This window comes from Bos mutus, chromosome 8 (assembly GCF_027580195.1).
Source record: "Bos mutus isolate GX-2022 chromosome 8, NWIPB_WYAK_1.1, whole genome shotgun sequence".
NCBI classification, from domain to species: Eukaryota; Metazoa; Chordata; class Mammalia; order Artiodactyla; family Bovidae; genus Bos; species Bos mutus.
Window position 1 is genome coordinate 89,088,155 of NC_091624.1, and position 12,988 is coordinate 89,101,142.

At 42.2% G+C, this 12,988-nt stretch overlaps 1 protein-coding gene across 1 annotated transcript; it reads right to left on the reverse strand.

Moving 5' to 3' along the window:
- Nucleotides 1-9,377: 9,377 nt before the first annotated feature.
- LOC138988992 (interferon omega-1-like) lies at nt 9,378-10,623 on the reverse strand. The gene has a single exon (XM_070376134.1). The coding sequence runs from the start codon at nt 10,038-10,040 to the stop codon at nt 9,378-9,380; it is 663 nt and encodes a 220-aa protein (XP_070232235.1). The 5' UTR covers nt 10,041-10,623.
- Nucleotides 10,624-12,988: the final 2,365 nt, after the last annotated feature.

Genomic DNA, 12,988 nt, shown 5'->3' on the forward strand with positions numbered 1-12,988 from the left:
TCATCCTATTGTTTACTGATAGAGTCCAGTGAAGAACCTCTTTTCTTTATTTTTCCAACCATGAATTCAGATGTGGGTACTGAGAAAGCCTCATGTATTACCAAGATGGAAGAGCATACATACTTCCTGGACAGAATTATGGAAGGTTTTGAAAGGACTCCTTAGCGTGGAGAGACTACCTTGGACTCCAGGGTCAGCCTCATGGTTTTGTATAGTTGAATTTATTTAAAGTTCTAGCCTCAATGTATTAAACATTATAAAATAATACTGTAGGACTTTAATAAAAATATTGTTTAAGAAATCATTTGTTAATAAAATGATATTTTAACAGTAATATAGGAATGGTTTTTGCTTCTTTTAGGACCCTATTCCTCAGACAGGTTTCCAAGCCTCTAAATGTACTTTAAATGTCTCTCTGATGATTCATGGGGTCGCAAAGAGTCGGACACGACTGAGGGACTGGACTGAACTGAACTGAACTGACTTTAAATGTTCCTGCTTACTGCTGTTTGTACCAACTGGAAACAAGAAAAAGATGATTGATTCATCAACGTCCTTTTTCCAAATTGCCTACATTAAATACATGAATTTCCACAAAGATCTTTGCTACTTTTAGGAATTGTGATCTTCCAGAGTGTACATTACTGATATGTGTCCTTTCAGGAAGGCTCTGTCACGCTAGTTGCTAAGTGTATTAAAATCGCTGCCTGTGTCCCTTCTATTTAAGATTGTTTAATTTTGCTTGTCTCTGAAAGAGGCAAAGGTATCATGATGGAGTTAAAGAACTTCCTTGCATTTCATTGTCCCCAGGCACGTCTTGCCCTGCTCTGTGATAACTTGCTGGGTCCTAAGGAGGTAGCAAGTCTGCAACTGTGATGGGCGTGACCCTCCTCCCTTCAGAGACTCTGAAGCCTGCTGTGGTATGAATGTCACCTGTGCTGGAGGCACAGCTAGTAGCTAGGCTTTCATGCTGTCTCTGTGCTCTCAGCATCCACTTCAGTCTTCTCATTCTCTGGAAAGGAATGTTGTAGAGAAATGCTTGCCTCAATTCTGCTCATCTGTATTGTTCCATGTCCTGAGGACTTGCTGCTATTGTCTTGCTTCTTCTGAACCACTTTGTGTATCATCTTGAGATTCCTAGCTTAATAGGAAAGTAAAAATGTAAACCTAAAGGGCCTGTGCTGTGATTTTCCATAATGTTCAACACATCATTGATTCCTTCTTCATTAAGAAACCTGCTGGTTTCTGTTGATTAATTCTACCGAGCAAGCTCTCACTAAGGTGATCAGTGTCATCTCTTTTCCCAAGTAGGAAGAACTTTCCATCTACATATCCACGAATGCATTGAGTCTTAAGGGGTTGCAACCCTTCCATTTCTGTCTTTTCACCACTCTCTCTTGTGTTGCTAACACACGGCCATTCCATCTCTGCTTCCGTTGGGGCATTCCCTCCCTTTGAAGGTTGAGGTCATAGGACTCAATTTGAAGTCTTTTTCCCATTTGATACTCATTTCCCACTTGATCAGTTTTTCTGTTCCATGCTTTACATTTCATGAAATTGCTTGTAAATTGCCATCTCCAACATCCAGTGGGCATTTTCACTGAAATGTTTACTAATTAATTGTAGTAGTTAACTTTTTATATCCTGTCACATCTTGCTCCACATTCTACTGGCAGAATTCCAGTTTTCTCCATTTCATTGTAGCATTCAACCTGATATTCATTTCTGCTACTAATTCAGTTCAGTTCAGTCTCTCAGTCGTGTCTGACTCTTTGCGACCCCATGAATTGCAGCACGCCAGGCCTCCCTGTCCATCACCAACTCCCCGAGTTCACTCAGACTCATGTCCATCAAGTCGGTGATGCCATCCAGCCATCTCATCCTCTGTCATCCCCTTCTCCTCCTGCCTCCAATCCCTCCCAGCATCAGAATCTTTTCCAATGAGTCAACTCTTCGCATCAGGTGGCCAAAGTACTGGAGTGTCAACTTCAGCATCATTCCTTCCAAAGAAATCCCAGGGCTGATCTCCTTCACAATGGACTGGTTGAATCTCCTTGCAGTCCAAGGGACTCTCAAGAGTCTTCTCCAACACCACAGTTCAAAAGCATCAATTCTTTGGCGCTCAGCTTTCTTCACAGTCCAACTCTCACATCCATACATGACCACTGGAAAAACCATAGCCTTCACTAGATGGACCTTAGTGAACATTTTATTATGAATTAACTGATTATTGATTTGAGGTTAATTTCTTTTTAAAAAATCAAAGCTACAAAAATGACTGAATTAGTTACATTTACATCTAGGTCTTGAGAGCAACCCACAACCTGGCTCAAGGAAGTGTATTTTTTATTCAAATCTGAAAATCAAAAAAGGGGGTCAAGGACTTGTAAAATGAATTGTTTAATCAAGTTATGCATTCAGCTTGGCGTTTTGTTTTAAAGAAAAAGAAATAAAGAATGTTTTTATAGTAAGAATTTAATGAAAAATAAAAATTATAAACTAAGTATAAAATTCATGCCAATCCCAAAGAAAGGCAGTGCCAAAGAATGCTCAAACTACCACATAATTGCATTCATCTCACATACTCGCAAAGTAATGCTCAAAATTTTCCAAGCCAGGATTCAACAGTATGTGAACCGTGAACTTTCAAATGTTCAAGTTGGTTTTAGAAAATGCAGAGGAACCAGAGGTCAAATTGCCAACATCCGTTGGATCATTGAAAAGTTCCAGAAAAACATCTACTTCTGCTTTATTGACTATGCCAAAGCCTTTGACTGTATAGATCACAACAAATTGTGGAAAATTCTTCAAGAGATGGGAATAGCAGACCACCTGATCTGCCTCCTGAGAAATCTGTATGCAAGTCAAGAAGCAACAGTTAGAACTGAACATAGAACAACAGATTGGTTCCAAATAGGAAAAGGAGTCTGTCAAGGCTGTATATTGTCACCCTGCTTGTTTAACTTATATGCAGAGTACATCATGAGAAATACTGGACTAGATGAAGCACAAGCTGGAATCAAGATTGTCGGGAGAAATATCAATAACCTCAGATATGCAGATGACACCACCCTTATAGCAGAAAGTGAAGAAGAACCAAACAGCCTCTTGATGAAAGTGAAAGAGGTGAATAAAAAAATTGGCTTAAAGCTCAACATTCAGAAAACCAAGATTGTGGCATCTAGTCCTATCATTCATGTCAAATAGATAGGGAAACAATGCAAAGAGTCAGAGGCTTTATTTTGGGGCTCCAAAATCACTGCAGATGGTGATTGCAGCCATGAAATTAAAAGACGCTTGCTCCTTGGAAGAAAAGCTATGACCAACCTAGATTTAAACAAAGATCCATCTAAAAAGCAGAGACATTGGTTTTGCCAACAGTATCCATTGGACCTGGATGGCAGGTAACTCAATGCCCATGTATGGTCCAGTAAATCATTGAAATCAATCCTGGAAGAATTGGCCACCAAACCTTGCTAGGAAAGATTGAAATTAGGGAATTAGGATGAGATGGTTGGATGGCAAACCAACTCAATGCCCATGAATTTGAGTGGACTCCAGGAGTTGGTGATGGACAGGAAAAAGTTGAAATGTGACTGAAGAGTTGTGTTTTCTGTAGACCATCTAGATTTATCTTGGTGCAATTTAAACTGTCAGAATAGACTATGTAGTCACACCTCTGAGTTCTCTTTTAGACTAAAGAAGAGAGTTAGATTGAGCTTTGGGTTTTATTTTAAGCTGAGTTGACTCATATAGATGAATATCTCCTTTTGGATTGAGACTTTTCCATGAGTATATTTCATTTCCAGTGTAATAACACAAAAGAAGCTTCGAAGCTGTGACATTCTCTGATGCCCAGGATAGAAGGGAAAAGTTTCTCCATGAAAACAAAACTGATAAAAGTGTAGAAAGTAACAATTCTGACCTATTTAAAGACCTTATTTGGGGGAAGGTGTTGGGAACAGCTGGATACAGGCTGGCACAGCCCAATAACTGCAGCATCACCAAGCTCACCAGATGCCAGCCCCTTCCCTGATGACACGGAGGGTGATGTTCTCCAGCCCGGGAGAATGGTGATCATCACCATTGCCATCCTCCTAGAGACCAGGAATCACCAAACTCAGAGCTTCAGTGAAACTGAGTCCCAGGGCTACAGCTCAACAAGGAGCTCAAGGCTGCCTTCCCTACACCTCTGTGGCTGGGATGGGCACCGCAGATCTCCCTGTAACAGACCAATGGCCCTGCCCGCCCAGTGGGCACCAACTCCAGGTAAAGCGCCTTGAGCTCTAGTGTGGGATCCACCAAGGAAAACCGAGGAGTCCCAGTCGGCAGGAGCCCCGGGCTCGGGCAAGGCGCTGCTGGGGCCCAGGGATCTCGTGGAACCTTGGGAGCAGTGAGGAAACTTCCTTTTCCTGCCCAACGGCCCAGGGGAGCTTGGCAGCCACTTTGCCTGGAGCCTATGGTTTCTGCCCCTGCCTCTGCTTCCATCCTCCCCTTCCTGGGAGATTTTAGCCAGAGCGCTTTACACCAGTGCCCCTTTATGCAACGATTGATGGTTGGAAATCAGAGTATGTTGTGGTGTGTTTTCAGATTCAGGGCTGTTTTGGGGAAAGGACTGATTCAGGGAAAGGGGAAAGGCACGTACAGTCTGGACTGGCATCTTCTAGATGTTGGGGCCCTTCTGTGGGAAGACGTGAGGACAAGAATGAGACAGGAGCCCCTGGGAAAGGGAAAATGATTTCATTTAATATAAATGGTTACTTTCTCCTTCAGTGTTCAACTAGTTGAAAAATATTTTTAAATGTATAAATAAGTCTGAAATTCACAGCACATTTAAATATTTTCCTTATGCCAAACAAGATCATCTGCAAATGTTTTCAAAATGACTTCTTTGTTCATCTCAGTTCAATTGAGCGAAAGCTGTAGTTGACAAACTTATGACCCAGTAACTACCATAAATAATTCATCTCAATTTTCAAAATCTTTCTTTCTTCTCGTCTCTTTTAGCCTAGGATCTTATGTTAAACTTTCAAATTTATACATAGCTTTGCATTGGAGAGTTTTATTCACTTTTTAAAACTGTCATTTCATACACATAAGCTGCTTTAAAATTCATAATCAAGATGGTTTTGTATTAAGCATAATGTAGGTTTCCACTTAATATACCATTAGCTACTTAATAGGCACCTTATATGCCAAATGTTCTGATTGCATGTTGACTTGATGCCCAGTAAATATCTCGGTGTGCTTGCTACAGCTATGAGATTCTTTCATTTGCTAGTAAAATTTAAAAATGTATAGATATTCTTTGTACAATACTAGAAAAGATTAACCTATTCTAACTTACAGAGGTAGAAGTTTTGCATTAAAAATTAGAGTTGAACAAACACAGATATGGCATAATCCTATTTAAGGTAGATATGAAATAATGGTGAAAACTTTGTATACACCTGTCACTGTAAGAACTCTCACAGCTATGTTTAATGTGTCCCGGATGCTTTATATAATCTACTCATATATGATAATTTTGTAAGTTGTTATATCATCATCATATAGAGTAAATAACATGAGATGCTATATTGAATGGAGTACAGTATTCTCATTATCCCTATTTTGTTTTTAATTGGAGAATAATTGCTTTACAATGTTGTGTTGGTTTCTGCTGTACAACAATGTAAACCAACTATAAGTACATATGTGCTGCTGCCAAGTCGCGTCAGTCGTGTCCGACGCTGTGCGACCCCACAGACGGTGGCCCACCAGGCTCCCCCGTCCCTGGGATTCTCCAGGCAGGAACACTGGAGTGGGTTGCATTTCCTTCTCCAATGCATGAAAGTGAAGTCGCTCAGTCGTGTCCAACTCTTAGCGAACCCATGGACTGCAGCCCACCAGGCTCCTCCATCCATGGGATTTTCCTCACTGGAGTGAGGTGCCATTGCCTTCTCCAAGTACATATGTATCCACTCCCATTTCCCTATTTTAAAGCTGAGAAAACTGTAGCATAGGACAGAAAAATCGACTGGACGAAATGATTCAGGAACTTGAGGGAAAACTAAAGAGATGCCCAGATAACAAATATACTGGTTACCTGAGAAGACAAGAGTAACCCACAAAAAATAAAGACAAAAAATGTAGCAAGATTGTCATTTTCAAACAGTTTAATTGGTAAAACTCTTTTAAGCTTATCATCATTATTATTATCATTATTACACTTACACTTTTATTGACAACCCTGAGGACCAGTAGTATGCTACCATTGTGCAGGATGCTGGGTGGGCATAAGAAATGGAGACTTGCTCCTGATCTGTGGAGTCAATTCCTCCCCATTTAAGGGACTCTCAGTTAGAAGGTCCTGATGGAGGATGTGTGTAGGGGACAGGTGTTTAAAATAAAAAGAAAGACTTTGATCTTGGAAACTACAGACTATAAGAAATTCTTAAAATAATAAAAGTTGAAATATGGTGAATGAAATGTATAAATTGCTGGGATCTTTGTTTATCAATTTTATAAATGAACCCTAGCTTGTTACTGCAGGAACTTGGGTATACCTCAATAATAATATTTTCTGTACAGCATGTTGACATATTGATTATTAAACTCCTTCTTAGAAAATCTTACTGTTTGAAGATAAAGAACATACCTATTTCCAGTAATTAACCTCCTGTTCAAATCTCAGCCAAACATAGGTCCATGTTGCTGAATAAAAGATATGGTGGGTGTGCATGAGATGCTTCAACATATTTCAGATGGTCAAATATCAAAGTGTTGGCTTAGCTTCTGGTTCAAGATGGCAGAGTATGAGGACATGCACTCATCTCCTGCAAGAGCACTGAATTCTCAAGGAGCTGTTAAAAACCATCTACAGGAGGACTCTGGAGCCCACCCAGAAAAGATACCCCATGTCCAAAGACAAAAAAGGAATTATAATGAGATGGTAGGAGGCCCTCAAGCACAATAAAAATAAATCCCATACCTGCCAGTTGGGAAACCAACAAACTGGAAAACAATACAACCAAAAACGTTCTCTCACTGTTGTGAAGGATCTAAGACTCACGTCAGGCTTCCAGGTCTGCGAATCCAGCAAAGGGCCTAGGAATCCCCAGGAAATCTGACTCTAAAGCCAGCAATATATGATTACAAGTCTTCCACAGGACTGTGTGGAAGAGAGACTCCATTCTCAAAGGGGACAAACAAAATCTTCAAGCACCAAGACCCAGGGGAACTGAGCAGCAGTGACCCTGCAGGAGACTGAACCAGACCTACCTGCTAAAGGTGGAGTCTCCTGTGGAGGTGGGTCAGCAGGGGCTTGCCCTGGGGGCAAGGGCACTAGCTGCAGCAATCCTGGAAGGTGCCTCTTGGCATGAGTCCCCTGGGGGTTTCAGAAAATCACACTTCATTCATTAATAATGTTTCCCACTTCTTTAGTATGAGAAGGGTAACAATTGGTTTCTGAACCCGTTGTTGGGTTTTGCCTTTCAGTAGCAATGTGGAGAAGGCAATGGCACCCTACTCCAGTACTCTTGCCTGGAAAATCCCATGGACGGAGAAGCCTGGTGGGCTACAGTCCATGGGGTCACTAAGAGTCAGGCACGACTGAACGACTTCACTTTCACTTTTTACTTTCATGCATTGGAGAAGGAAATGGCAACTCACTCCAGTGTTCTTGCCTGGAGAGTCCCAGGGACAGAGGAGCCTAATGGGCTGCCGTCTATGGGTTTGCACAGAGTCGGACACTACTGAAGCGATTTAGCAGCAGCAGCAGCAGCAGCAATGCAGAGGCTCCTGGAGGTGACATTGCCAGCAAGTATGGACAAGGGACTTTATAGAAAAGAGAACTAGGATCCAACCCTTACAGCGGAGGACTGGAGGACAGAAATACATTTCAGAGCGCCTGCTCTTTCCTTCTTGCCTCTGCATGTGTTTGATTTTCTGGATTGATATGAGATCTCTGTTCTTTCCTTATTATTCATCTTTGTATTGCATCAAAGCATTTTCTACTAATTCGTCTTTCTCAAAGATTTTTATGAACTCATAGGAGTGCTTTTGGACATATGAAACCCAGAAATTGTAATTCTCTTCAGCATACAGCAAGGAAAGTTCTCACACTGAAAACACTATGAAACCACCAAAGTTGAAAGAAAATACCTTTGCCAAAGGGCCAGCACCTTTCCATGCTGCCCTCCAGTCTCTGTCTCAGGGCGGCTGTCCTGTCTCCCCCTTGAGGGCAGCCACTCCGTGATTCTCACTGTCCTGATGATTTCTGCCAGGAGTGCTTGATGCCTCTTGTGTGATATGGACTCATTGAATCCAAACCGTAAGCCTGTGAAAACTACTCTTATTGTCCTCAAATGAAAGATGAGGAAACTGACCTGTTGTGTTTGTGAGATTTTTCAGGGTCACACTGTTGGTAAATAGCAGAGCTGGGATTCAGAGGTTTTGGAATTTCTAGGACTCTCCTTTCACTTGGGCTTCCACTCTGACTACACCATGCAGCTAGAAGAAACCAGCACAGAACAGAGCTCCTGTGTGGAGGCAGTGGAGGTATTGTGGAAGGGAGTGAATTGCTCAGCAAGGCAGTACTGAGGAGAAGGTGGGAGGCAGAGGAATAGGAGTCAGGAGCAGCCAGACAACACCATATGGCATCAGCTTTCCTGCAGGAGGTGACTGCTTCCCACAGATATGTCTATCAGCCATTCTTTAATGAGTGGGTATAAATTAGTTATGCCTATGACATCAAGACTAACCATTTTCTACAATTTCATAATCTCCTTTCTACCTGTTTTCTCTTTGGCACCCTCGACAGCTTGTAGGAACTTAGTTCCCCACCAAGGCTCCCTGGAGGGAAAACTCAGAGTCCTAAAAACTGTACCACCAGAAAACTTGAAGAACTCCACCTTTTACGGACATTTGTTGGAAAGTGATAGAACTGTTCCACAGTATAAAGGGAACAAACACCATTTTGTGATAGGTATATATAGACAAAATAAGGATTTAGATTTTCAAAATAAAAAAAAACTCAAGAAGTTTACCTTGATAAGTATTTAATAAATAAAACAAATTACAATTTTAATGAAATAGGGGAATATATTTTCTAAATTTTAATACAATGTACGCATATACATATTTTATATGAAAATATAAAATATTGAGATAAAGTAATACATTAAATAAATAAAGTATAAATAAATAACATCAAACAGTCATTGCTTATGGACTGATACCCCTTTTATATCCACTTGCTTACTAATACAGTATTACTATGTATTGGCTGAACTAATTGAATAAATCTGGTGGTTAAAGAAGAAACCAGAGTCTTCTGAAATGACAACACCAGAGTGTGCAAGGGTAATATGGAATATTAGTCATTGAGAGTCATGTCAAGCTGAGTTCAGGTCTCCATCCATTATTCTTAACCTTTCTTGCAAGCTGGTTGATGAAGAGAAGGATCTCATGATTTCCACTCTGACAATTTCCCAGGCACAGTCACTGTATTCCTTCTCTTTCAGGTAGACATGGATGCCCTGGAAGTACCTCTTCACAGCCAGTGTGGGGCCCATCCTTCCCAGGGAAGAGTCTTTCTCTCCCATCACCAGGCCCAGGCAGGTGTCCAGGTCATCCAGCTGCTGATGGAGTCCAGTGCGGAGCTGCTCCAGGAGGGTGGTGTCCCAGGCAGCAGAGGAGCGCTCTGTGTGGAAGAGGTCGAAGGTCTGCTGGAGCAGCTCGTGGAGCACAGAGATGGCCTGGGCCTCCTGGAGCTGGCTGCCCTCCACCATCTCCTGAGGGAAAGCAAAGTCTTTTCTGTCCTGTAGACAAAAGCGAGGGGAGAGTCTCTTCATTTGGCCCAGGAGCCTGAGGTTCTTCCTGCCAACCAGCACATGGTTTTGAGACAGGTCACAGCCCAGGGATCTTCCCGAGCTGTAGCTGACCAGCACCAGGGCCATCAGTAGAGAGAGCACGAAGGCCATGGGGAAGATGAGGCTGCTGCTGGGCTGGCTGAGACGGCGTCTGGTGGAACCTTGAGGTAGGTTCTCTGATGCCATGCTTTCTAAGCAAGGCCATTAAATAGGGAACACAGTAATTTTCATTTTCTAATCATTTCTATACACTTTTACTTCCTATTTTCATTTTTCTGTTATGTATTCTGAATATGGTCAAAGAAATTGTCATCAATTTTAAACTATTAATTTTACCTTTTCCCAGTAACTTCAGACATGCTTATCCAAATGGATATTTATCATCAAATGAGAAGGTCTTCATCTTATGTTAGAATTGAAGTACATTTGTAATTACACACATATTGCTCCCTGTCTCTCATGCATAAATGTTCCTCTCCTCTTGTCCAGGAACACATTTGTAGCCCTCATCTTAGGCTCCATTTTCCCCTCTCAGTTTACCTAGGAAGCCAGGCTCCCTCAGCCCTATGGTTTCTGTATTTATTTAGGAATTTACCAGATCACTGTGGCTTTTGATCTCTTTGAAACAAATGATGGGTTTTCCTTAGTGTTTGATTTAGAGAAGAGGCTGATTATTATCAGTCCATGAGTTTTTCTTCCTTCTAGAACACGTTCCTGCAGGTCCATGTGGCTCTGTTTTAGGGAACCACAAATCAGGGCCATTACAGACATCACCTGATGTAACACCCCTAAGACCTCTGTATACATTTGTATGAAGCACCTGACTTTGATAAAAGTCAGGACTGCTGACCCACGTGACTTTTGCATAACATCTCAGTGTATAAAAGTAGACCATGGAAAATAAGAATTGGGATCAGTTCCTCGAAAGACTGGTCTCCCCATGTCGCTCTCTCTCTCACTCTGGCTGAGTCTCCATCTGAGCCTTGGAACCCACCATGCTTACTAATTTTGCCTGGGCTTCTAAGATCCGACCGGGAGGCCTCAGTGTCTCCTCTCCTTCGGGAGAACGGAAGGACGCCTGCAGCCTATGTAAGTGGTGCAAACTTCTTATCTTGAAGTTTTATTGGTCTCCCGTAAACCAAGCTACTCAGCCTCTTTTCTCCACTGAATTTTCCTACTGAGCTATCCTTATTCTATTACTCTTTATATCTCTAATTAATATCTAATTGAAACTATTGTATCCTGATCCGCCGACACCATCCCCGCTTGAATACCTGGATCAGCGGGTCTGGACCCTGGCAGGTGAGGAGTCTCTACATCCAGGATAATTGTATTTTCTAGAAGCACCTCACTCAGAAGGGAGAGATCACATGGAGCCACCCCTCTCCTCTGAGTGACAGAGTCCCTTCCTCACCTGCTGGACTCCCTCTCTCGGACAGGCTCACCACATCCTGTGGCCTCAAAATCGCCTTCTGAGTAGGGCTTGTTTATTTGTTGGGAAAATAAATTGTCCTCCTGAACCCCATCCTCTCCCTGGAGTGTTTCTGTGAAGGACCCTAGTTCTTGATGGTGACCTCCTCTTCTCCTGATCCAAGGTGTCAAAATATCAGCAGTGCTCAGATGCTGAGAGCAAAAATGTGTTTGTGTAAGTTGGTGAAGAATTTCAAATCAATCATCTTGCTTTTCAGATCAGATCAGTCGCTCAGTCATGTCCAACTCTTTTCGACCCCATGAACTGCAGAACGCCAGGCCTCCCTGTCCATCACCAACTCCCAGAGTTCACTCATACCCACGTCCATCGAGTCAGTGATGCCATCCAGCCATCTCATCCTCTGTCGCCCCCTTCTCCTCCTGCCCCAATCCCTCCCAGCATCAGAGTCTTTCCCAATGAGTCAACTCTTCGCATGAGGTGGCCAAAGTATTGGAGTTTCAGCCTCAGCATCAGTCTTTCCAATGAACACCCAGGACTGCTCTCCTTTAGGATGGACTGGTTGGATCTCCTTGCAGTCCAAGAGATTCCCAAGAGTATTCTCCAGCAGCACAGTTCAAAAAGCATCAATTCTTCCACGCTTAGTTTTTCTTCACAGTCCAACTCTCACATCCATACATGACCACAGGAAAAGCATAGCCTTGACTAGACGAACCTTTGTTGGCAAAAGTAATGTCTCTGCTTTTGAATATGCTATCTAGGTTGGTCATAACTTTCCTTCCAAGGGAGTAAGCGTCTTTTAATTTCATGGCTGCAGTCACCATCTGTAGTGATTTTGGAGCCCAGAAAATAAAGTCTGACACTGTTTCACTGTTTCCCATCTATTTCCCATGAAGTGGTGGGACGGATGCCATGATCTTAGTTTTCTGAATGTTGAGCTTTAAGCCAACTTTTTTCACTCTCCACTTTCACTTTCCTCAAGAGGCTCTTTGGTTCTTCTTCATTTCTGCCATAAGGGTGGTGTCATCTGCATATCTGAGGTTATTGATATTTCTCCTGGCAATCTTGATTCCAGCTTGTGTTTCTTCCAGCCCAGCGTTTCTCATGATGTACTCTGCATATAAGTTAAATAAACAGGGTGACAATATATTGCCTTGATGAATTCCTTTTCCTATTTGGAACCAGTCTGTTGTTCCATGTCCAGTTCTAACTGTTGCTTCTGACCTGCATACAAATTTCTCAAGAGGCAGATCAGGTGGTCTGGGATTCCCATCTCTTTCAGAATTTTCCACAGTTTTATTTGTGATCCACACAGTTAAAGGCTTTGGCATAGTCAATAAAGCAGAAATAGTTGTTTTCTAGAACTCTCTTGCTTTTCCATGATCCAGCGGATGTTGGCAATTTGGTCTCTGGTTCCTCTGCCTTTTCTAAAACCAGCTTGAACATCAGGAAGTTCACGGTTCACATATTGCTGAAGCCTGACTTGGAGAATTTTGAGCATTACTTGACTAGCATGTGAGATGAGTGCAATTGTGTGGTAGTTTGAGCATTCTTTGGCATTGCCTTTCTTTGGGATTGGAATGAAAACTAACCTTTTCCAGTCCTGTGGCCACTGCTGAGTTTTTCCAAATTTGCTGGCATATTGAGTGCAGCACTTTCACAGCATCATCTTTCAGGATTTGGAATAGCTCAACTGGAATTTCAT